General features: G+C 44.8%; 1 protein-coding gene across 1 annotated transcript in view; it reads left to right on the forward strand.

Moving 5' to 3' along the window:
• The window catches only part of NRGN (neurogranin), a 50,825-nt gene that overhangs the window by 15,239 nt on the left and 8,592 nt on the right, over positions 1 to 26,994 (forward strand). Inside the window, exon 2 of the mRNA XM_083589225.1 lies at positions 4,981 to 5,184. Within this exon, the coding sequence (XP_083445351.1) occupies positions 4,981 to 5,181 (201 nt within the window). The 3' untranslated portion in view covers positions 5,182 to 5,184. The remainder of the gene's footprint in view (positions 1 to 4,980; positions 5,185 to 26,994) is intronic.

Consider the following 26,994-nt stretch of genomic DNA (forward strand, 5'->3'; position numbering starts at 1 on the left):
GTAACAACATTTGTATCTGAAGAAGTGTACATGCACATGAAAGCTTATGCCAAGAACAAACTTAGTTGGTCTCTAAGGTGCTACTGAACAATTTTTTTATTTTTTAGTATATTTCAACATTTGCATCACTGTCTGTTTAATTGTGTTTTAAATGTATTGTAAGATGCCTCTAGAACTTCAGTTCGTAGGTGGGGTATAAATATTCATTAATACATTAATGAAATATAGAAAACATTCTGGATTAGTTGTAGTTTTGATCTATTTTTAAACCATTAAAAAATAAACAAAAAGAGAGAAAATTGTCTGGGCCATATGATGTCAGGGTGTGACCTGCCCATGCCTGTGGGTCCTGTTTATAGTTCGGGGTCAGAGACATAAAACCACTTTGGCACAGAGGTTAAAACATGCTAGATCTCAGACTCAAATCCTTGACCACCATTTCCCAGTTAGCTTCCCTCACAATGCTGTTGCAAGGATAACGTTAGGGGGAAGGTTGAAAGAAGAAGTTTGGACACAATCTCTTTAAAAAGAGGTTTGGACACTAAAGCTGAAAAAAAAAAAGTTCTGTGCATCCTTCTGGTGTCTGTGGATAAATGAAGGCCCAGAAGTTGCAAAGTCTAATTATACAGGCTTCTATGCAATTGATCCCCTGCCAGAATCCTGACAATAATACCGATAAAACAATCATAGTGATTCAATTGTGGGCAGGAAAAAAAGCCTACAATTGTGTTACTGTGTGTAAGAATGGCAGAAATCTAATCTTTTAGAACAGGAAACATTTTTCCTATGCAGCTAGGCAACACTCTGTGCATAGAATACATTCCTCCACCACTCAGCCAAAAAGGCAGCTTCGGATCAATTAAATCTTTAGGACAGATTGAAGCCAGCAAGACGCTTTTCTTTAAAAGGCATAGTTCTATTTTAGCACCGCGAGAGCTCTAGGAACAGCACTGGAAGTGTGTTGTGGGGGGGGGGGGGAGAGTGCCATTTCATAGACAATGCTCAGGTGTATGCAATATATATTCAGCAATGAATATCACATGCGTGCGAGTTAGCATGGCTGGCTGTCAGCAACTCAACTCTGGCAGGTAACCAATTATCCCATTATGGTGTTTTAGCTTCTTTGGCAGAATTGCTTCTGTACCCTCTCTCCCAGATGAGGCGTAATGTGAGTCAGAATTTGGGGCGATGAGGCTTTCTAGATGACTACAAAAAGAAAGGGGGGGGGAGAAGGAGGCTAGGTTTTTTATTTCTAAAATGCTTTTCTTGTGCAACTCCTCCGATCCAGTGGCAGTAGGGCTAGTGTTATATAATCTGATTCCTGAGAATGGAGACAAGGGGAGGCTGGGCTAGGCTGTTCCATATGTCCCACTGTTTCACAGGTGAAAACAGGAAAACAGTTAAAAATACAACACGTCACAGCACCCAATGCTTATATTGTGGATCGCTACTTACTCAAGGCATATGTTCACGCATACATCAGTATACATTGCTAAAGCTTTTCCTTTTGCTTGTTCTACTTGGTCTTGGCTGTCAGTGGTTACTAGCCATGAGCTAAAAGGTAAAAGGGGACGTGGGTCTAAACCACTGAGCCTCTTGGGCTTGCCGATCAGAAGGTTGGTGGTTCGAATCCCCACCATTCGGTGAGCTCCCATTGTTGTGTCCCAGCTACTGCCAACTTAGCAGTTCAAAAGCACGCCAGTGCAAGCAGATAAATAGGTACTGCTGTGGCAGGACGGTAAACAGTGTTTCCGTGCGCTCTGGTTTCCATCAAGGTGCTCCGGTGTGCCAGAAGTGGTTTAGTCACACTGACCACATGACCCGGAAAGCTGCCTGTGGACAAACGCCAGCTCCTTCGACCTGAAAGCAAAAAGAGTGCCACAACCCCAGAGTCGCCTTTGACTGGACTGAACCGTCTAGGGGTCCTTTACCTTTACCTTTACTAGCCATGATGTTTATTTTCTTCCGTAGGCAGTATCATACCCTCCAACATTTCTCCGATGCAAATAGGGACGACCTACTTTTCTCCTCCTCCTCCTCCTCCTCCTCCTCCTCCTCCTCCTCCTCCTCCTCCTCCTCCTCTTCTTCTTCTTCTTCTTCTTCTTCTTCTTCTTCTTCTTCTTCTTCTTCTTCTTCTTCTTCTTCCACTCTGGGCAGCTTCCAATGTATATAAAAACATAATAAAACATTAACCAAAGCTTCCCTATACAGGGCTGCCTTCAGGTGTCTTCTAAAGGTTGTATAATTACTTATCTCCTTGGCTTAGGAGTTGCATAACTCCAACATTTCTCCAACGGAAATAGATACCTCCTACTATACCCTCCAACATTCCTCAGATGAAAATAGGGACCTCCCAAGGAAAAGCGGGACATTCTGGGATCAAATCAGAAACCGGGACGACTTCTGTGAATCCGGGACTGTCCCTGGAACATAGGGACACTTGGAGGGTCTGTGACATGCCTCTGAATATCAGTTGATGGGAACCGCAGCTGGAGAGAGGGCTGCTGCATTCAGGTCCAGCTTGTGGGCTTCCCAGAGGCATCTAGTTGGCCACTGTGAGAAAAGGATGCTGAACTAGATGGGCAACTACCCTGATCCAGCAGGGTAGTTCATCTTCTGTCTGCATCTAGTCTGCAATAGTAACCTGCCATCCAGGAAGGAGTCTGGTGGTCTGGTTGGGCAGTCCCTTAACACATCATCAAAAAGGAGGCGCAGATTTGCATGAAATTTACATAGGTACAGATGCAATGTTAGAAATCACAATGATAATTTAAATTCTATCAATCAAACAAACAATCAATCAAATCTTTATTACAGTCATAGACCAGCATAAGTAGGGTGGGGTACAATCATTTAAAATTTGTAAACCGTGTTGGAAAGCTAAGAAGTATTAAAACAGAAGGTATATATAGTCATACCTCGGGTTACAGCCGCTTCAGGTTATGTTTTCTTCGAGTTACGGACCGCCAAACCTGGAAGTACCAGAAAGGGTTACTTCTGGGTTTCAGCAGTTGCATGTGCGCAGAAGTGCTAAATCACACTATGAGCATGTGCAGAAGTGCCAAATCGCAACCCGCGTGTGTGCAGATGTGCAGACGCGGGTTGTGAATGCTGTGGATTGCGAACGTGCATCCCGCACGGATCACGTTCGCAACCCAAGTGTCCACTATATAAAAGACTACAAGAAGCTGAAAGAATCTAAAAGAAGGGTTAGGAGCATTAAACAGATGTGGAAGAGCATAAAAGGTTAGTATATAAAAAACTGTAGCTATCAATTTAGAGAGCACTCTGATACGAGTGTTCATTAAATCTAGTTTGTGGCACAGGTCATCACCCGACGAATTTTGAACGCAGCTGTGCAGAATCTGGCAACATTGTATGTTGTAGCAGGGTGGGTATATGAAAGCAGCAGGGAGGTATAGAATTGTCCGGTGCACCCTGGGTACTTATGGAGTAGTGGGGAAGGGAGGTTAATACAAATGTCTCTACAGTATAGGCACTGGAGAAGCACATGCTCTATTGTTTCTGTTTGTCCAGAGTCACAGGGGCATTGTCTCTCCTAGAAAGCCATTGACCTTCAATGACAGCCAAGGGGAGGGCATGACCGTGCCAGGGTAAAGACCCTCCGATGCTTAGGGACTTCGAGTTTAGTTAGATATGTCATGGGGGAGGCAGAGTACCTGGTGGATTCATTGGCAATAAAAGTTGGAGTCCTGGCTAGATCCAATTGGTGCTTTGTGTCCGCTACACATTGTTTAATGAGTGCTTTGGCCTGATCGTATCCCATGCTGAGTAGAAGACCTGGAGAGAATTTAAATTATATCTCACCTTAGTGAGGAAGACTGTGGCCAGGGGACCTGCCGGCTGGCCTGAACAATCCAGGTGTGGAAGAGCAGCTCAAAGTCTGCACCTTGCTCTCCCTATTTATGATATCTTGATCTTTAAACCAGACTTGGACCACAGAATCATTCAAATAAGGAATGCCCTTTCATAGAGAACTGTTCTCCTTGCTGACATGTCCTGGGATGAAGTCCTGTACGCTAGAATAACATAAAGTCTTATGAGATACGAACCATTCATAGGAACACAGTACGCTGCTTTCTTTCCTTTCCTTTCCTGCTTTTCACCTCAATCTTGGCTGCCTCTTTTGTTTTGAAGGGAAAGAAAAAATACAATCTCACACTTGTCTGACAAAACCACAACAAAGCCTAGTCATTTCCAACAAACCTATAGCTATTTGCAGTCTGAAGTTATGGTGGGTTGAAGTCAGCACCAAGCTGTAATTAAAGTTAGCACAAACAGCCCTTGACGAGAACTTCAGGGATAAATGAACATTAGTTCATTCCTGGGTTGCTTGCTTTGTTTGTTTTGCTTTGAATAATATGACAAGAAACAGCCGTGGTCCAGAATGACATCAAAGCCATATCTTGGAAAGCTGTCAGTTCAGGCTGGTTCCTGAGACCAAGGAGCAGGTTTTCGTCTATGTTTGGATACAATTGAATGACATTTTGAATCAAGATAGTGGTCTGAACTTTTATTTTTATTTTTTAAATTTTTTAATTGTTCCCTCCCCCACAGTTTCAAACATTAAAGTACAAGGGTCTTTGAACCTTTGGACCTCCTTCCTTCCCTCCATCAGTTCCATGTTTAAGATTAAATTTGCTGCATCTTTTACCATTATCCATCTGTTAAATAACCATGATAAGCATAAATAGTTCCACATTACGAGTGTCCTTACATCCCTGCCAGAGATTTTAACTCTTTACAGTGGTCTTTTAAATAAATTACAGATTTACTCCAATCCTTAGAAAATACTTGATCTTCCTGGTTTCAGATCTTTCCCATCAGTTTCGCCATCTCCGCATATTCCGTCAGTTTCACCTGCCATTCTTCTTTTGTTGGTACTTCATCCCTGACAAGAATGTGCCTGATGGCGTGAGGACCTCCTGTGTTTATTTTGCTTCCTTCCCTCTCTCGCAGGAAGGGGCTTGCACCAAGCTGGATGAAGACATCATGGATATTCCCTTGGATGACCCCAGTGCCAACGCGGCTGCCGCCAAGATCCAGGCCAGTTTCCGCGGCCATATGACTAGGAAGAAGATCAAAGGGGGAGAGCGCAAAAGCAAGGACCCCGAGTGCACGAGCAGCACTCGTGCGGGGGACCTACGCAATGGAGATTAAGTGGTAAGGATCCTAATGCCCCAGCCCAGCTTACTTGTTTGTTTTATTGAGAGCCATTCTTTTGCATGTACCTAGTTTAATTTAGGGACGCGGGCGGCGCTGTGGGTTAAACCACAGAGCCTAGGACTTGCCGATCAGAAGGTCGGCGGTTCGAATCCCCGTGAAGGGGTGAGCTCCCGTTGCTCGGTCCCAGCTCCTGCCAACCTAGCAGTTTGAAAGCATGAAGTGCAAGTACATAAATAGGTACCGCTCCGGCAGGAAGATAAACGGCGTTTCCGTGCGCTGCTCTGGTTCGCCAGAAGCGGCTTAGTCATGCTGGCCACATGACCCGGAAGCTGTACGCCGGCTCCCTCGGCCAATAAAGCGAGATGAGCATCGCAACCCCAGAGTCGGTCACGACTGGACCTAATGGTCAGGGGTCCCTTTACCTTTACCTTTTAGTTTAATTTACCTTCCTACTAAGAGTCTTGTGGTACCTGAAAGATGAAACAATTTATTGTGGCATAAGCTGCTGTGGTCTAGAGCAGGAACGAGGGACCTGTGGGCCTCCAGATGTGGTTAGACAAGAGTTATCATCATCCCTGGACATTGGCTAGGCTGGCTGGTGCTGATGGGAGTTGTAGTCCAACAACACCTGGAAGGCCACAGGTTCCCCATCCCTGCAGTAATCTCTGCCCTTATTCTCCTAACGAAGGGTCAGGGAGCCTGTGACCTTCCAGATATCAATGAATCCCAGCTCCCATTCTCCTTGACCATTGTCTATGACCAAGCCATCATGGTCAATGGTAGGAATTGCAGTGTAGGTGGGTTCCCCCAAGGCAAGACACAGTGATAACAGCAATAACTTTTATTGAACTACATAACTGGGAAACAGAGGACAGGCAACTGCTTATATACATTTCTGAAGGCCTGGGCCACTCCCACTCTCAACATGATTGGCTGTCTAAATTTCCAAACTGTGAATCATGACTCAGAGTTCAAGGGCCAATGACAGAGGCCCAAATCCTGAAATGTTCTGTGATTAGACAACATGTATCGAATCAGAACACAGGAGCTCAGAATCCTTAGTCCAGACTGAAGCTCAGGCAAACGCAGACCACTGAATACATAACAGGAATGATGGGAGTTGGGGTCTAGCAACATGTAAAGGGCCACAGTTTCCACAACTCTGGTTTAAATGGAAGATTCAGTGAGTTTCCTGCTGTGTGTAACTGTGGCATTGTCTGTCCAAAAATTCATGATATGTCACGTCCTTCGACTAACTCCCCAGGGTGTCAAAGATGCCAAATTCCAGAGGGATTGAACAAAAGCTTCCTATTATTTCAGAGGCAATTTTTAAAAGTGCACATCCTATACATTTCCCATTGATTTCAGCGAAAGATTCAGACAGTCTTCCGGGGGTCTCGTATCATCTTGGGTGCTTTTCATTCCAATGGAATGTGATTTGCAGTCATTCTATTATTCCCTCTGGGCATCAGACCTGCCAATTTTCAGATGGATTGGACAAAGGTTTCCCATTTAATAGGCAATTAAACAAGGAGCAACAGACTCAGCCTAACTGCAGTCAAAACTCAATAGAACTTACCACCAATCTGTCAATTTCATGGCTCTCTCTTCTCTTTCCCCGAGACATTTTGGTGCACAGATAAGTAATGCAAACAATTCAGCCTTCCCCATCCTGGAGCCCTTCAGATGTTATGGACTACCACTCCCAGCAGCCCCAGCAGCATGGCAGTGCTGACTGGGGCTGATGGGTTTTGTAGTCTAAAACATCTGGAGGGCTCTAATACAAGCTCATTCCAAGTGCATGGAAAAAGAAAACAAATGGAATTTCATTTCCGGGCATGTTCTTTTCCATTTTTTGTTCGTTTTGAACATTCATTTCTGCAATGTATCCGAAGGACAAAACAAGCAGGCTTTGAAAAGCCTTGTTGCAATCACTGCATTGTAACCAATACTATCATTGTATCATTTTAATGGCCAAGATAACCATTCATTATTCTACACAGCAATTTTGCAGTAATTATGATGAATACGCCCACTATGCCTGCCCTGTAGAGAACGAAAACTCATGCTTTCTTTTTCTGTTTATGGTCTCCAGAACTGATCCCTGCCCTTTCCCCATTTTCCCACTTAAGCACATATAGTGGTACCTTGGTTCTCAAACTTAATCCATTCCAGAAGTCCGTTTCAAAACCAAAGCATTCCAAAACCAAGGCGTACTTTCCCATAAAAAGTAATGCAAAATGGATTAATCCATTCCAGACTTTTAAAAACAAACCCTCAAACAGCAATTTAACATGAATTTTGCTATCTAACGAGACCATTGATCCATAAAATGAAAGCAATAATCAATGCACTGTACTATAAAATAAATAAGAGAGTATTGTAGATGATAAAAATTAAAATTATTTTTATTTTCTTACCTGCACTGATGATAATTCAGGTTGTGGGGCTTTTATCCATTTACGCAGTCACACAACCAACCACTCATTAGCTGAACTGGGTTCCACACATTCACAAAAACAAATTAACCGAAAAAGCCTCAAAAACAAAAACACAAAATAAATAGCAAAAACAAAAGCGCCAAACGTAATCTGTTCCGGAAGTCTGTTTGACTTCCAAAATGTTCGAAAACCAAGGTGCAGCTTTTGATTGGTGCAGGTGCCCCGGAAACAATAGCCGACAGCTGCATCGGACGTTTGGCTTCCGAAAAATGTTCGAAAAATGGAACACTTACTTCCAGGTTTTGGCATTTGGGAACTAAAGTGTTTGAGAACCAAGGTACCACTGTATTGTTGAAACTGAAGGCAAAGGTGGTTTGATGCTTGTTCATAGAAACATGTCAACTTTCACTAAAGCTATGGTCTGTTATTTAGTGTTGTACCTACTGAAGATTTTCGGACACAACACTAAATTATGGTGTAGCATCATGTAAACGAGCCTCACACTGCTCAGACACAAAGTGCCTCAGGTCCACTGGTGCCAAATGAATGGTTCACTACCACCAACCACGGCAGGAGGGCATGATGCTCTCCGCCTGGTGACTGAGATGATGATGATGATGATGAAGAAGAAGAGTTTGGATTTGATATCCCGCTTTATCACTACCCGAAGGAGTCTTAAAGTGGCTAACATTCTAGCCAAACCTGATTCAGCCTGTGTACACAACATGCATTCAAAGCACATTCTCCCTCCCAAAAAGAATCCCGGAAACTGTAGTTTATCCCCCACAGAGCTACAATTCCCAGCACCCTTAACAACCTACATGGATTCTTTGGGCAGAAGTCACGCATGTTACATATGCTCCAAGTGCACAGTGTGTCTGCAACCTTGGAAGAAGACACATTATGCAAGGTGGCCAGAGATGTGTGGCAGAACCCAGTGCAGCAGCACAGCATGTTCAGCCGGTGCATTTTGCAGAATTCGTTGCTGCAAGACATGGGTATGGCCACTGGCTCAGATGACTTTAAAAGAGCACCAGATAAATTTGTGGCATGGAGGTCCTATGGGCAATGATAGCTAACTGGCAAGGGTGAACAGCACACCTGAGATCCACTGTTGATGCTTTTAAAGACTTCCTGGTTTTGTTGCTGTTGCTTTTCATACACCACTTATTTGAAGACATTTTAATGTTTTCTTATAAGCTGCCCTGATAATGTACTGGGTGCAAATCCCTTTCTCCATTATTGGTTCTCCCTCTTTTTAAAACAAAACGTTGAATACCGCCATGGACGGGTAGACACGGTCCAGATCAGGGCTGCAACAATGCAGGGGTTTTTGTAACCTTCATTAATCCTCCAATAAATTTTCCCAATCTGAATGGTCACCGTCATCCCCTGAAGCTGCTATTTGCCTTTTACACATGGGAAAAACCATATGCTGTCAGGAGCATCTGGATGGCTGTGCAGCTCCTCTAAGTGGGGAGCCACCAAGCTGCAAATAGCAGCTTTTCTGCAAAGCACCTTCAGGCCCCAGATTGACTCTGCCCACCTTGGATAGCCATTGGATTCTGTTGGATGGGAAGGACTATAGAAGACTTTCCTCTTGCAGTTCAGCCTCATTTGAGCAACGCGGCCCTTCTGTGCTCTTGGGCCCTTATAGCCTTGGTTCGTCTTTGGTTCTGACTTCTGCTTTGGCCTAGTCTTCAGCTCTGGCTTACCCCCGACTGCTGCCCGTGGGCCCAGCCCTGGCACACAGAGTTGTTTCCTTAATGGCTGCCAGCACCTCAGTCCCTTCCTTACCTCCAGCCCCTTTGCTGCTTTTCGCAAGCTCCCATCACTTTGTCTTCTGCCTTCAGGCCCATAGCTCAAGGACAGAACATCTGCTTTGCATGCAAGTCCCAAGGTTCAATTCCTGGGATCTCCAGGTAGGGCTGGGAGATAATGATGCCTGAGACCATGGAGAGCTCCTTTTGGTCACTGTAGATGCAATCCTGAGTTAGATCGACTGATGGCCTGATAAGGTATATGGCAGATCCCTGTGTTTCTATGGTCTTTCACCAGTTGCTCGAAGAACTTTCTCCTGCTGAGGCAGGAGCAGGCTGGGCTTTCTGCCTACTGACATGTCACAGGGGAGGCGCTGCGGTCTAAACCACGGAGCTTCTTGGGCATGCCAATCGGAAGGTTGGCGGTTCGAATCCCCACGAGAGGGTGAGCTCCTGTTGCTCTGCCCCAGCTCCTGCCAACCTAGCAGTTTGAAAGCACACCAGTACAAGTAGATAAATAGGTACCACTGTGGCAGGAAGGTAAACAGAGTTTCCGTGTGCTCTGGTTTCCATCACGGTGTTCTGTTGCACCAGAAGCGGTTTAGTCCTGCTGGCCACATGACCTGGAAAGCTGTCTGTGGACAAACGCCGGCTCCTTCGCCCTGAAAAGCAAGATGAGTGCTGCAACCCCTTATTCGCCTTTGAGTGGACTGAACTGTCGAGGGGTCCTTTACCTTTTTACCTTTTACAGGGGAGAGAGGACCTGGGGCTGTACAGAGCACAATGAGACCAAAGCAGAAATAGATTGAGAAAAGCAGGCCACATGACGTATCCAGTACAGCTTGCCCTTTGAGGCTGTCAGATTGAGGACAAGAAGCAAACAATTTGACCTGCTCTGTTCCAGACGAACGAGTTCAATGTGGCACACTTGGCTCTCCTCCCCACCCCCATCTTTATTCTCATAACAAACCTGCCAGGTAGTTAGGCCAAAAGGGACGCGGGTGGCGCTGTGGGTTAAACCACAGAGCCTAGGACTTGCTGATCAGAAGGTCAGCGGTTCGAATCCCCGCAATGGGGTGAGCTCCCGTTGCTCGGTCCCTGCTCCTGCCAACCTAGCAGTTTGAAAGCACGTCAAAGTGCAAGTAGATAAATAGGTACCGCTGCAGTGGGAAGGTAAATGGTGTTTCGGTGGACCTAATGGTGAGGGGCCCCTTTACCTTTACCTTTACTAGCAACTGGTCCATGGTCAACCTGTGACAGTGGCGTAGTGTCGGTTGCTGGCGCCAAGGGCATGGGTGAGGCAGGAACGCATGTGCCAGGTGGAGGTATGTGTGCAGACCCCAGCCCTTGCTGCCACTGAAGTGACCCCATCACCTGCCCACCCGCACAGGGATGAGCCTGGCTGGCCGACGTGCTGGGCAGAGAGCAGCACCAGGCTGGGCCAAATGGGGTCACCTGTGTAGGGGCACCTGGTTTGTGCCCTCTCAAAAAATGCATGCCCAGGGCCACAGCCCTGTGGCCCCCTCACACTATGCCCCTGCCCAGTGAGCTTCATGGCTGAGTGAGGATTTGCACCTGGGTCTCTCTCGGCCAGGTCTAACACTCACACCTGGGGACAGGTGTCCTGTTCCATCCTCAGAGGTTATTAAGCTGCAGTTCTTTTTGGCACCGGCCAGCATGGTCAGTAGCCAAGGATAATGGGAATTGTAGTCCAACAGCATCTGGGAACCGCAGGTTTCCCATGCCTGCTCTAACCTCTACACCACAGAGGCATTTCTTGGTTCTTCACTGTGGTATTCTATTTATATATGCTGGGATGGCACATCCATTAAGCAAGTGTATAGTAAAACCTGTTGTTGTTGTTGTTGGTTTTGCTACAGTCCTGTTTTTTGCTTGGTTTATTCCAAGAGCTTTTTTAATAATAATAATAATAAGAAGAAGAAGAAGAAGAATAAGAATAAGAATAATAAGAATAATAAGAATAAGAATAATCTTAAAATGCCACATCCCACTTTTCTCTCTCTCGAAAAGAAACGCAGAGTGGCTGATAAGAATTAAAATACACCCATTAGAAACAATTTCAAATGCATGCAATACAAACACATTCAAAGGCATCCAATAAAAATGAATTCAGAAAATGCATCAGACCACCAACGCTCTAAAAACAAAACAACAACAGATTTCCAAAAATCAACAAAAACAACAACTTGTAAACAAACACCAAAGAGAGAGCAAGGCAATGATGGCATCTTGCCGCCTCCAGAAGGGCTAAATTTACATTTTATATCATTCATGTATCTGGGTATTTTAAAACCATAAAGCGCTTTGGGTACCTTGGCAGAATCAGCCAGGCGGTGGTTTGGAAAGGAAAATAGCCTTAATAGATACATAACGAGGAAAAGAAAATTTTCCAGCCCTGTGAAAATATTGAAGCAGTTTGTAAGTTGCTTTAGTCACATGGCCCTGAGGAAGCAGAGGGGCATCCATGCTGGATTTCTGCAGCCATATTTTATTCCCTGTTGTAGAGCATCTTCATAACAACCCTGTAAGGTAGGTTCAGCTGAGAGAAGCAGTGAGCAGCCTAAGGTTACCTAGTGAATTTAGTGGCTGGGGGGGATTTGAACACAAGCCTTCTACATGTGACACTTCAGCCACTGAAAAATGGCTTCTATGCACGATTGTGTGTTCTTTGCACTTCAAGTTACCTTCAGGGCAGCTTGGAGGTGGCTAATTGAGTGAGGTATTTTTGGGGGTGAGTGAGGTATTTTTTTGGGTAGCTCTGATGCTTTCAATTGCTCACCTTGTGGAGATTCCTCCAGCTCCCTCCTTGTTTTCTTTTTGATGGAAGCTGAAAATATTTCCTTTTTTCTGGGGGTGGGGGTGGGGGTGGATTATTTGGTTTTTCAAATTAAAATTTTACAGAGATATATCGAACATAAATAATGAAAACAAGATTCCAAGAAATCTCCTGGACTTCCATCCTCCCCTTTGTGGATCCTATTATTAATCATTTCCATCAACTTGATCTGCCATTCTTCTCTGTTAGGGACTTTCTCTTCTTTCCATCTCTGGGCCATTAACATCCACGCAGCCGTGGTCGCATACATAAATACAGTAGTCTTTTTTTCTCCCTTGGGATTTTGGCACCTAGAATCCCTAAAAGGAAGGCTTCAGGGGTTATTTTAGCAAGGGTTATTTTAAACATTTTTGAAGCTGAAAATATTTCCATTTGAACAGGCTCTTAAAGTTTATCACTGCTGCTGCTTTTAATATGTAGGAAAAATAAGACCATCTAGCTCAGCGTTTTCTACGCTCACGGGAAGCAGTTCTTCAGGGAGAAGTGAGTTCAATGACTGCTACTTTTAATGCCCATTTGAATTGGAGCTGCTGCTGTTAAATTTTATACCATAAGAGCTTAGAATTAGATGCCGGGCAAATTTTTCAGCTCCCTCCCTCCTTCCTTCCTTCCTTCCTTGCACTGGACTTGCACTGGGGGCTTCAATCCTTGGCACTATTCCTTGACACCCGCCCCCCCCCCATGGCGAGCAGAAAATACTTATGCAAAAAAAGAAGCAAATGCATTCAATTTTCACAATTTATCCCAGGTGCCAATTTGAATCCCCCTCCTGTTTTATTTTATTTTTATAAAAAAAACTTGTCTCTAGAGTATCTTCCCTGTGTAGTCAGACTAGATGATTCTTGACATCCCTTCCTACTCATTTCGGTGGAAAACAGATGCTACGTGCTGTGCAGACTTGCTGGGAAGATTTCTGGCAGAGAAAAATAATTATTTCCCCGCACTCCCTGCCCTCAGCTGAGTTGATGTGTACTTCTAATGCTACTCGCTCCATGTTGGGTGTTGTCAACTCAATAGCAAGCTAGCAACATGGCACAAATTGTCATTATTATGGATAAATGGTAAGGCAGGCTCAAGCTTAGTTCTGTCCCTGAAGCAATTATAATGATCATGATTATTAGTAGTAGCATTTATATTAATTAGTTGCTTTATTCATAGAAATGACTTACGGACACAATAGAAATGCTAAAAGCAATTAGTCGTACCTTGGATCCTGAACGCCTTGCGAGTTGAACGTTTTGCTTCCTGAAAGCCACAAACCCAGAAGTGAGTGTTCCGGTTTGTGAATGTTTTTAGGAACCCGAACGTCCGTTGCAACCTCTGCAGCTTCCGATTGGCTGCAGGAGCTTCCTGCAGCCAATCGGAAGCAGCTCCTTGGTTTTCAAACGTTTTGGAAGTTGAACGGACTTCCCGAACGGATTCTGTTCGACTTCTGAGGTACCACTGTACAATTAACAGAATCCATAAAAACCGTTTTTTTAAAAAAAAAACACCAAACAAACCTTAAACATCTATGCAAATAAAAGACAGGAGTAGCAGAGGGACTAGTGCCTTTAAAATCCAAATGTGTTTGTGAATTTGGTACTGCCTAGAGTGGCAATTTCCTGTCCTTTTTCATTGACAGCTATGAGGCAGGGGGAAATCAATCAGATACAATTCTCCTGCACTTCTGTACTCAGGGGTGTGTGTGTGTCTGTCTCTGTGTGTGTAGAAACACCCACGCCAAACCTCTCTCTGCCATTAGCAACTGTGAATCATGGAAAACTTTTAACCACTGCTATAGAAAAAATCTGCTCCTTTTCCCTTATGGGGTATCCAGGAGCCCGTATAGTGTCCTTAAGTGGGTTCCCTGTTGGTAGGAGAAAATAACAGAGGCCAGCCAGAGAATATTGAGAAGCAAAGCAGCTACTGAGCCTGATCTTTATTCAAGGAACTGTTGCAACAGGGTCCCCACACGCAGGAGGGAGGAGGAACCCAGAACAATGGTGTGCAAGCTCTTCTAGAGACTTTTGAAATTGCCCACCTTGTAGCTCAAGAGCCCCCCCCAAAAAAACCCCATCATACATACATCACAGAAGGAGGCGGTCTACAGCAGAAATACATCACAGGAGGGGGTTTACAGCAGAAATCCTGTCTTCCAGGAAACCTAACAATGGTCACTGATTGCTTTACCTGGGCGGCCATTCTTTTGCGATGGTAAATACTTTTAATTCCTGAAACCAGGTCACAGGCTCACCCTGTTGTTGTTGCTTAGTCATTTAGTTGTGTCCGACTCTTCGTGACCCCATGGACCAGAGCACGCCAGGCACTCCTGTCTTCCAATGCCTCCTGCAGTTTGGTCAAACTCATGCTGGTAGCTTCGAGAACACTGTCCAACCATCTCGTTCTCTGTCGTCCCCTTCTCCTTGTGCCCTCCATCTTTCCCAACATCAGGGTCTTTTCCAGGGAGTCTTCTCTTCTCATGAGGTGGCCAAAGTATTGGAGCCTCAGCTTCAGGATCTGTCCTTCCAGTGAGCACTCAGGGCTGATTTCCTTCAGAATGGAGAGGTTTGATCTTCTTGCAGTCCATGGGACTCTCAAGAGTCTCCTCCAGCACCATAATTCAAAAGCATCAATTCTTTGGCGATCAGCCTTCTTTATGGTCCAGCTTTCACTTCCACTTCCATACATCACTACAGGCTCACCTATTCACACACAAATACGCCCTTAAGATAGGTAAGCAAAAGACAATAGAGAGGCTTTCCCATTTCTTTCCTTCTTGCAGAGAAATATTTGAGGTCCATTTGGGACAGTCAAAATGGTTTGGGAGAGTCAAAATGACTTCAGGATTGCCCTGCTGTACTATTTCAGACACGTGGTTTATGTAATTATGTATGTGTTTGCCTTGTACATTTATGAACCTTTATTTTATATTTGGGACCTTAGAATTCTTATAACACCACCCACTGGCAAACCAAGCTCTCCCCTCTGGAAATGCAACCCCCCCCCGGCCTTTGTTTAGACAGCACCCCCTGGGCACAATTGTGTGGGGTTTTGAGTGTTCACCCCGGCGGTTGTGGGAAGCAACTGAGCAAGGAGAGGGAAATGTGCTTACACATTAGGAGCAATTTGTTTGGAATGGTTATTAGCTCAGCAAGACGCCACTTTCCTCCCACCCACCACCCTGAGAAAACTCTGCTGGCGCACCAGCCGAGAGGGGCAATTAGCAGGCCACAAGATGCCACTTTTAAAATCTGGGATCCCTCAAGCATGCAGTTGCGTCAAGACAAATAAGTTACATCTGCTTCAGCCAAGAATGAAGTTGCATTCCGCTGCCCCCTTTGGGATTGTGTTCTGCAAAAGGACGGTTTAGAACAGTCCAAATCTAGCCCAGGCAACCTGTGTGTAATAAACCATCAATCTGTCTGCTCCAATCTCTACTTTCCACTTTTCTCTGATAAATAAATCACAACACTGTCTGCTAAATCCACCCCGCACTCCTGCACTTCTCCTCAGTAGAGAAAGTCGCATTTTAAATAACTAAACATACCTTTCAACCTTGGAAATAATTATGCAGATTTGATTAATTCCCTTTGAGACGAATAAATAAAATTAACTAGCTCATTGTTGTCAACACCATACTGTTTTCTGCGTATAAATGGGTTTGGCATCTCAAAAAAAAAAGAGCTTTTTTAATTCCTAAAAAAACTAATTTAACTTTTAAAGTTACAATTACATGCCGGGAAGAGACAACATGGAGTAGTTGTCAATCTTGTCTTATGTATTATTATGAATATTAGAGTTTATTATTGTGCCATCAACGCGTGTGGCAGTTCACAAAGTATAAGAAGTCAGGTCCCTGCATTCAAGGAGCTTCCAAACTACATTTCAAATACAGTGGTACCTCTGGTTACGAACTTAATTTATTCCAGAGGTCCGTTCTTAACCTGAAACCGTTCCTAACCTGAGGTACCACTTTAGCTAATAGGGTCTCCCGCTGCTGCCACTACGCGATTTCTGTTTTCATCCTGGGGCAAAGTTCTTAACCTGAGGTACTACTTCCGGGTTAGCGGAGTCTGTAACCTGAAGTGTTAGTAACCTGAGGTACCACTGTATAGGGGAAATGATAGAGGAAGGGGAGAGGCAGCAAATTCAGCTGATGTCGAAGGGGCTTAGTTCCAGATAGACATGTACAGTAGTCTTCCCTAACAGGGTGCTCGCCAGATGATTGAACTACAACTCCCACCAGCCCCTGCCACTGTAGTATGCTAGCTGGGACTGATGGGACTTATAGTCCAAAAGATCTGGAGGGCACCAGCTTGCAGAAGGCTTATTTTAGCTATGGATTTCTAGCCTGCAGATGCAGTGCTGGGCACCTGGTTTAGACACCCTTTCAAATCAGGGTGGGGAACCTTAATGTGTCCAAGGGCCACGTTCCTTCATGGCCAACTGTCCGGCTTCAGGGACCCTGCTTCCTCCCCCGCTTTGGCTGTAGATAAGTGAAAGGAGTCTCTTACCAGTTAGAAATTTTAATGATCACAGAGAGAGAACAAAGAATCCCTGTCCTAGGAATGGCGGTGCTCCCAATTAAGGGTCCCACCCACTTTCTCCCTAGTCACCCACTTCATTTCCGTGCCTTGCAACCTGATCTTGAAACCACTGTGCTTTCTGTGCTGCCACCTTATCTTCTGTCTTTGACCTTGGGCTGAGAGGTAGGACACTTGCCAGCAACAGTGCGTCTGTTAACTCTCCTCCCCCAGTTCTTCTCCTCCTTGCTGTTCTCCACCCAGTACTTCCCAACTTCTGCCTTCTGAACTATGCCCCTCTGCAAACCACTGTTCCAAACCTATACTACAGTGGTACCTCGGGTTAAGAACTTAATTCATGCTGGAGGTCCGTTCTTAACCTGAAGTACCACTTTAGCTAATGGGGCCTCCTGCTGCCGCCGCTGCGCGATTTCTGTTCTCATCCTGAAGCAAAGTTCTTAACCCAAGGTACTATTTCTGGGTTAGCAGAGTCTGTAACCTGAAGCGTATGTAACCCGAGGTACCACTGTACTTCCTTGCTCCTGGAAAGATTCAGGATCCTGATCAGGAGCAGGGGGAGGCTCCCACCATTCGTCCTCAGTGCAGCCCTCCTCAGCACGGTCCCTGACACCAACCTTCTGGTGGCCACAACCATCTGGTGGGGGCAGATGCAAAGGGGGCAGAGCAAATGGGTGCAGCTCTTCCCTGCCATGCAAAAATCAGAGGAAGGAAGCAGCACCGTCACAGTTCCAAGGCACATTCCGGCCGATCAAAAACATTCAGGGGTGTGGCCTGTGGGCGGGTTTGTAACCTGGGGGGAATCGCATACCCTCCAAGTTTCTCTATTTCCCAGTGACAGTCCTGGAATTATGAAAGCTTCTGGCTTCTGATTTGATGCCGGAATGTCCCTATTTCCCCAACCATTGCCACCACCCCCAAGCTGGGAAAGGAGGAAGATGATCCATTGCTTGTCCTGAGCTGTGACGGCGGCAGTGTTGGCTGTAAGGGAGCATAGTGTTGCCTCCCCATGGCCTCTCCTCCCCATGGCTGCCACTGCCGGCCTCCTCCCTTGAGCAACTCGTAGCAGCTGCTGGGAAACAGTCAAGAAGGCAGCAGGGAGGCTGCGGTCACCAAGGCTTAGCCCCATGTGACATACCGACTCTGTGGGTTGGGGTGGAAGAAAGAGAGAGCAGAGAACAAGGAGTCTTGATGATGATGATGATACAGTCATAACTTGGATTGAATATGCTTCAGGTTGAGCATTTTCAGGTTATGCTCCGCGGTGACCCGGAAGTAACGGAACACGTTACTTCCGGGTTTCGCCGCTCGTGCATGCGCAGCTGCTCAAAATGACGTCACGTGCACGTGCGGAAGCGGAGAAACGCGACCCATGCACATGCAGACACGTGTTACGTTCTACTCATCATGCGAACGGGGCTCCGGAATGGATCCCGTTCGCATTCAGAGATGCCACTGTACAGTGGTACCTCAGGTTAAGTACTTAATTCGTCCTGGAGGTCTGTTCTTAACCTGAAACTGTTCTTAACCTGAAGCATCACTTTAGCTAATGGGGCCTCCTGCTGCCGCTGCGCCGCCAAAGCACGATTTCTGTTCTCATCCTGAAGCAAAGTTCCTAACCTGAAGCACCATTTCTGGGTTAGCAGAGTGTGTAACCTGAAGCGTATGTAACCTGAGGTACCACTGTAATAGGTAAAAGGTAAAGGATCCCTGGACGGTTAAGTCCAGTGAAAGATGACTATGGGGTTGCGGCGCTCATTTTGCTTTCAGGCCAAGGGAGCCGGCATTTGTCCACAGACAGCTTTCTGGGTCATGTGGCCAGCATGACTAAACCAGTTCTGGTGCAACGGGACACCATGACGGAAACCAGAGCACATGGAAATGCCGTTTACCTTCCCACCACATCAATACCTATTTATCTACTTGCACTGGTGTGCTTTCGAACTGCTAGGCTGGCAGGAGCTGGGACAGAGCAATGGGAGCTCACCCTGTCACGGGGATTTGAACTGCGACCTTCCGATCAGCAAGCCTAAGAGGCTTAGTGGTTTAGACCACAGCCCCACTCACATCCAATAATCATAATAATATAAATTTATTTGTACCCGGCCCAGCTGACTGGTTGCCCCAGCCACTCTGGGCAGCTTCCAACATATATATTAAAAATGATAAAACATTAAACTTTAAACAAAAACTTCCTTATAGTCTTCAGATGTCTTCTAAAGTTTGTATAGTTACTTATCTCCTTGGCTCAGGGGTTGCATAACTCCATACTCTCCAACATTTCTCCGACGAAAATAGGGGTGTCTTAAGGGGAAGCAGGATATTATGGGATCAAATTAGGAACCCGGACAGCTTTTCTAAATCCGGGACTGTCCCTGGAAAATAGGGACACTTGGAGGGCAATAGCCTTTTCCCTGCTCAGGATCTCCAACAACTGGCATTCAGAGCCATACCCCCCAGCTGTGTGAGCTATGCAGGGATATAAAAAGTAGCCCCCTGTAATGTTTTAAACACCCTTATCATATACTGGAAGGACTGGAGGCACAATTGCATGTGGAAGGATTTATTGTGTCTTCAAAAGGTCCTTGGATTAATGGAATGAAGACACTCTTTTAGGACATCTGAATTTGCCCTCTTCTTTCCAGGCACACAGTTTCCCCCCTGCACAAATAGACTTGCAATCCTATTCTGCAGCATGATTTCATTAGCCCAATCCATCTGGGGATATCGTTGGCATATGCAAAGCTTATATGCTTTCCCCTGAAAGCATTTGCAGACCAAATGTACAGGTTTGCGGGGGAGGAAAGACGTTAGAAGGGAAATGGAATTTGGCCTTCTGACAAATTAAGATAGTATTTGATGTAAAAAAGCAACGTGGTCTGTTTCCTTTCATCTTTTCTTTTTAAAATTTAAATGAAAACCCTAAAGCCATATTTGCTGATGAGTTGTTGCATGTATGCTGTGGAGTGCAAGTCAGATAGATGGAGCGCGTCTGACGCTTGTCATATGGGGACTGCAAATATTGATGTGAATTATTGACCAATGAATCTCAGCCTGTTGCCGTGAGGGGGGAGGGACGGAAGAGAGAGTGACTGGGCCAGCTTCTAAGTAATGCCAAATAGTTTTTATCACCCAATTGTGGTCCATGGAGCAATGATGGTGTTTGAGCCCCACTCAACAGCTGGGGATATCTGTACTTAGCTCTGCGTTTGATTAATTTTTTTTACTGATGACGGAGATGGAGGCTGTTTTGACTGGGGCAGAATTAGGGGTGGGTGACTCTGTCAATTTTGGCTTCTCATTTTTCCAGTCCCCAGTTCGCCCCATTCCATATCCTTTTACCAATGTACATGAAAATTTGGCTTTGTTTTCATACCTGTTTCCCTTCATGCCCACTGTTTTTGCATGTATTTTTGACCAATGTATACGTTTTTGCAAGAACCACCCCCTGCCCCTCCAAAGTTTGTACATGTTTGTACATTGTGTACATCTTCAAGGTTTTGCTATTGACATAGGAAACCCTGAACAGCTGAAGATCAGAATACTTGGCAGACTGACTGCCTTAAGAACATTGGAAGCTGTCTTATACCTGTAATGAGTCCGACCATTTGTCCATCTAGCTCAGTATTGCCTACTCCGACTGACAGTGGTTCTCCAAGTTTTCTCTCCTTTTTTTGCAATTTAATTTTATTTGATTTTAAATATGGAATCCATTCACCACAAAAAAACCAAAGAAAAAACAAATCACATCAAACACACACAAAAATATGTTACATATAAAATAAAGTTCTTCCCTACGTTGAGTCTTCCGTCATCCTCCGTACGGGTCCTTTGTTTCCTAGTTGACTGCATATTGTATGACCTTTAACTTATCATATATTATCTATAATCTTTGTAGCATATAACACTGCAGAAGTTAATCAAAGCAAGCCAAAGATTTCATATGTGAACAATGTTCTTTCAAATATATAATCTGTATATATCCCATTCTTTGTTAAACTGTTGGTTTGTCTGGTTCCTCATTTCTCCTGTCATCTTTGCCAATTCTACATAGTCAAATAATTTCGCCTGCCACTCCATTTTAGTCGGTATTTTGTCTCCCTTCCACCATTTGGGTGCCAGCATTCTCGTGGCAGTGGTTACATACATGAATATCTTCCTCAGTTCGGCTCTCCAGGCTTTCGGACAGTATTCTCCCCCGGCCTTACCTGCTGATGTTGGGGGTTGATCCTGGGGACACTTCCCCATTGGGGAATACCCTGCTGGTCATGTCATGGTTGGCAGATCACCATCTAGTGACAACAAGGAACAGCACCTTTTCCATAGCTCCACCAAGCCTCTGGACCACCTTCCCCCATGTGATTCGAGAGGCATCAACTAGGACATGTCTTAATTTGTTCAGGTGTCCTGACCATTATGTTTTGGGTTGCACTGCTCAATATTTTGTTGCAGGATCTTGATCCTATTTTTTTGTAGACTATATCTATTTTTATTGACAAGTAGGCAAATGGTGGGACGCGGGTGGCGCTGTGGGTTAAACCACAGAACCTAGGACTTGCTGATCAGAAGGTCAGTGGTTCGAATCCCCATGACGGGGTGAGCTCCCGTTGCTCGGTCCCTGCTCCTGTCAACCTAGCAGTTCAAAAGCACAAGTAGATAAATAGGTACCACTCCGGTGGGAAGGTAAACGGCATTTCCTTGTGCTGCTCTGGTTTGTCAGAAGCGGCTTAGTCATGCTGGCCACATGACCCGGAAACTGTACACCGGCTCCCTCGGCCAATAAAGCGAGATGAGTGCCGCAACCCCAGAGTATCCGCGACTGGACCTAATGGTCAGGGGTCCCTTTACCTTTTTAGGCAAATGGCTCCTGCCAACCTAGCAGTTCGAAAGCACGTCAAAGTGCAAGTAGATAAATAGGTTCCGCTCCGGCGGGAAGATAAACAGCGTTTCAGTTCGCTGCTCTGGTTCTCCAGAAGCAGCTTCGTCATGCTGGCCACATGACCTAGAAGCTCCCTCGGCCAGTAAAGCGAGATGAGCGCCGCAACCCCAGACTGGACTTAATGGTCAGGGGTCCCTTTACCTTTTAGGCAAATGGCAGCTCAAAGAATATAGGAAGGTCACTTCTTCTGCAGCCTATATTTAAAGCACATAGCTTTCCCCCAAAGAATTGTGGGAACTGTAGTTTGTGAAAGGTGCTGGAAAATTGTAGCTCCATTAATACCTGCTGCAGATACTAGGGATTAAGCCTGGGCTTATATAACAAGCTGCATGTTTTCTGCACCCCATGAAAGATCCAGGAATTGTCTTGCTTGATCTCCCTTTTAAAATAGGTTCGTTTTCCTGTTTTCATTTTAAATGTGTTTATTTCAATTGGGCCTGATTCCTTATGTGTGTATGCATGCGCTAGAAATCCAAAACAATCATTGAACCCTGCATGGTTTCCTGTATTTCTGCTTGAAAACAAGGAAAGAACCAGTTCCGCTTTTCACGGCGACTCTGGTTTGTTTTTCCTTTCTCTTTCTTTTCTGCAAACTTCCCACACGTAGAACCAGCAAAGAGTCACAACTGTATGTCCTAGTTTTTAACGTGGCAGGCAGCAATCCTACACGCTGGTAGTTCGCATGGAAACAAGGACTTAACGCCCCAGTGGAGATGAAGGAGCTGGATTTGAATTTGATTTCTTCCTTAGCAACACCAGGCTGAATGCCTCACATCAGCGCATGCTATTTTTAAAACCTGGCAGAAAAAAGGTATAGAAAAGTGGAGTAAATCAAGGGCGGATGCCGTTTGAGACTCTCGGGACTCTCGTGCCCACCGGTGCCTTGCCAATGCAAGAAAGGATGAGTGTGTCTTATCGCTCACAAACACATGGTCACTAAGGCTGCAAAATAAAATTAAATAAATAAATAAATAAATCCTGTCTCCACTTTCCTGAGAAGAAGCCCCAGCCAAATCCAAACTTAAGAGATTTTAAAAGAAGGCAGGAGACAGACATAAGCCAGCTCTCCTTTTAGCAATTAGGCTGAACAGTCGGCGTGGGCGATATCTTCCAGTGGAGCCTCGTTGCTCAACTCCAGGTTTCTAATTGAGATATTTATTAAACGAGTCTAAAGGAAAGGGAGTGACAGAAGAAGAAGAAGAAGAAGAAGAAGAAGAAGAAGAAGAAGAAGAAGAAGAAGAAGAAGAAGAATGTGGCTTAAATATTCCTTACACATCCTGTGGATTCCAAAATCAGTTTTAGGAGGGATGATGGCCCTTTTAGTAGGCAGAGTGAGGAAATAGCGTTGGGCAGCAGGATAGGATAGAATAGAATAGAATAGAATAGGAGTTGGAAGGGCCCCTGAGGGTTATCTAATGCAACCCCCTGCAATTCCAGCGATTCCCCTTTTTTGGAGGACAGAACTGCGTATGCTGCATGGATTGGATTGTTCATCCTCCCTACACTAGCCTGGAGGTAGGGATTGGCAAATACAGTCATACCTCGGAAGCTGAATGGAATCTGTTCTGGAAGTCCATCCAACTCCCAGAATCATTAAAAAAACAAGGTGTGGTTTCCTGCAGCCAATCAGAAGCCACAGAAGTCGTGCCAGACATCCGACTTTAAAAAATCTTGAAAACCAGAATACTTACTTCTGGTTTTTGATCATTCAGGAGCCAAAACGTTCGGCAACTAAGCCATTCGAGATCCAAGGTATGACTGTACGGTGGCACCTCGGTTTTCGAAAATCTCAGAAGTCGAACATTTTGGTTTTCGGAAGTCGAATGTGCCATGTGGCTTCCATATTGAGTTTTCCGTAAGTATTTGCTTCTGGAAATGCATGCTTTGGGTTTCGGAAGTTGAATGGTCTTCTGGAGCAGATTATGTTTGAAAACCGAGGTTCCACTGTACAGTCATACCTCGAGTTGTGTTAGGTTCATATTGCATCTTTTCGGCTTGTGAACGCGGCAACCCCGGAAGTGTATACTTCCGGGTTTCACTGCGCACGCATGCGCAGAAGCGTTCTGTACACTCTGCGCATGTGCAGTAGCATTCTGCATGCTTCCGCATATGCAGAAGCGCTCTATCATGCTCCGCACTTGCGCAGAAATGCCACTCTAGTTGCGGACTTTTTGGGGTGCGAATGGCACTCCGGAATGGAGTGTGTCTGCAACTAGAGGTACCACTGTATGGCAATTTTGGTATCTGCCAGTTTCTCATTTTCCAGTCTCAAGTTCAGTTCTGTACATTTTTGCATCATTCTGTGAGTTAGGTTTTTTAAAAAGAAATCGTGAAAATTCATTGTCATTTTGTTGTGAATTTCTCCTATCATCATTATTTATTTATTAAATTTGTTTGTAGCTTAATTGCTCGATCTTGCCCAAGGCAATCTAAAGCCACTTAAGTTACAACAGGGACTTCCTAAGCCCCTGGAGCATTAAAGGGTGCTAAGGGGCTTCTTAGGGTGGCGCTTTGGGTTAAACCACAGATCCTAGGACTTGCGGATCAGAAGGTTGGCGGTTCGAATCCCCACAACGGGGTGAGCTCCCATCGCTCGGTCCCTGCTCCTGCCAACCTAGCAGTTTGAAAGCACGTCAAAGTGCAAGTAGATAAATAGGTACCACTCCAGCGGGAAGGTAAACGGCGTTTCCGTGCGCTGCTCTGGTTCAACAGAAGCGGCTTAGTCCTGCTGGCCACATGACCCAGAATCTGTACGCCGGCTCCCTTGGCCAATAAAGCGAGATGAGCGCTGCAACCCCAGAGTTGGCCACAACTGGACCTAATGGTCAGGGGTCCCTTTACCTTTACCTTTAAGGGGCTTCTTGCCTGCTGCTTGGCCACATGCCCAGAACATGGGAGGGGCTACAGGAAAGATCACCCTAGCTCTGTCCCATTGCCATTCTTGTCCAACGTACAGAAGGCAAACATCTGCAATAGGGACGTTTTGTACCTGTGGAGGCTTTTAGACCCCTGGAAAATGAGGGTTCTAAATTGCTTTCATTGATGACTCCTTGCTGTAGAAGTTGATCTTCCACAAGCTGGAGGGTGGCAAAAAATGAAGCACCAGTGAGCTCATTTCCACTGCCTCTTCATGTGTTTAATTAACACTTAGACATGAACGCACAACGAGGACTATAGTGAATAAAACACTTGTGGGAAATGGACTTTGTTTTGTATTTTATACCAAACGGTTCCTCTCTCTATATATTAAATATCAGGCTCTGCAAATGCATCAACAAACATAAAACAAGATAAGAATTCCCCAAGCGTGCAGTAAGATTAAAATATTGAGGGTTGTATCTAAATGTGACATTCAGTTAAAGTCCCTTAGGGTATCCTTGTTCTTCTGGAAAAAAAACATGTTGTGCCTGCGGAACATGGCTGTGCTAGACAATGTTTACATGGGTTTTGCAAGAGATTGCTGCGTCTGTGGCAAAATGTCCAAACTTCCCTTTTGACCCATGCTTGCTAGACACAGGTCCGGTCTTTAAAGCTCCATATCCGAGCACTTCCCCCCTGTGCCACTGCTTTGCCCCAGAAAACTCATGCTGAATTTGGTTCCCACACAGATTGCTGTTTGCTCCGATTCAGCAGCAAAGAGCAGGTTTTTCTGGGGAAATTGCTCGGGTGAAAAAAACACATCACCCATTGACTATCATGTGAGCCTTTGCATGAGCAGAAAGGGAACACTAGACACAAGCCCATGTTTTAAAAGATAAACAATGCTAGCTCACCTTTCAAGTATCAGTGCAGTTATAGGCTGCCATTATGGGATAGTTTTGCAGCAGCCCTGTTTGAAATACGAACCCCCAGAATAGGATGCGGATCCCACAGATTGTTACAGGATTGAGAGGACATTGCAGCAAATTCACTGCGAGCTCATTAAACAAAGGCAGCAATGATTAATGTTAAGTGTTGTTTACAATGATCGTGATTAGAGTTGATGCTTCTCCCTAGCAAAAAGCATTACAGAAAACACCAAAGATGTGGAACTGGTAAACAGGACTGATCTAGAAGCAATCTGAGGCTTACAGACTCCCAAATGCAATTGTACTAAATGAAATGGGAAGAGACAGAAGTGGGTGGAATTCTCCTCCTCCCCAACACTGTAATATTTAGTGGTATTCCATAGCTGCCCACCTGCACATTATTGCAATTAGATAATATTCTAGACCACAGTCACTCATTCTTGTTGCTGGGTTCTGTAGGATGCATGACAGCTGGGAAATTTGAAAGCTAAAATTAAATATCTTTTAGTGTTGCAGCTTCTACACTTAGGAACCCCCTGACCATTAACACCAGGCAGGTTTTGGGTGCCTGCTTCAAACATTTTTTTTATACGCAATATCCTATACAAACATGTAGGTATTGGTGTGTTTTAATCTCTTGCACTGTTATTTTTAATTATTTTTTGAATTGTTGTAACCTGCCCATGGAACCTTGGGAGTAAAGGGCAGGTAATAAATTTAATTTTTTTTTAAAAAAAAAAATGTTTCTAATGGTTTTTAGCTGTTTTTAATTGGTGGGTTTAATATTTCTTGTAAACTGCTTTGAGGTTTTACCACAATCCAGTAGTATAAACATAAATGAATAAATAAAACACATTTGCCAGTTCCCCTTTTGGACATCTCTGCATTTGCAGTAGGGAGACAGTCCTGCAGCCTATGGAGCCTAGGCAACCACCGTTCTAAGTCATTTTGCTTTACTTCTGTACAAAAAGCAACTAATAGGTTTAAATAATGGTAATAACAATGATGAAACGACGATGAGAGACAGCTGGAGATGGAAGGCAGCGCTGTGCATCAGAGAGGGTGTTTAAATTAATAAAAACAACAACCCAAGGTTCATTGAAGCCTGACACATGCAGAGAGTAGGTTCCCTGCAAAGGAGGCAGATTTTGTATAGCTCTGACACACCTTGCGAGATTTCACAGAGGGAAGCGGGGACTTGCCTGTAGCAGCCCCATCCTAGGAACATAGAAAGAAGCTGCCTTATACTAATTCAGTACCGTCTCTATACTGATTGACAGTGGCTCTCCAGAGTGGTTTATAATTATAATTATAATTATAATTATTTATTTATTTGCGGTATTTATGTACCATTTTTGGGTGGGCCTCACAAAACAGTTTACATAAGATTACAGCAAAGAACACCTTTTTAAAAAGTTATAATAAAATGGAAAAGAGAAGTTTGTTCAGAAAAAACTGTTTCTGCTTCTTCTCCATTCCCCACAGGGCAAGATGGTCCT

The sequence above is a fragment of the Podarcis filfolensis genome, assembly GCF_964270895.1.
Source record: "Podarcis filfolensis genome assembly, chromosome: 15".
Taxonomy (NCBI): domain Eukaryota; kingdom Metazoa; phylum Chordata; class Lepidosauria; order Squamata; family Lacertidae; genus Podarcis; species Podarcis filfolensis.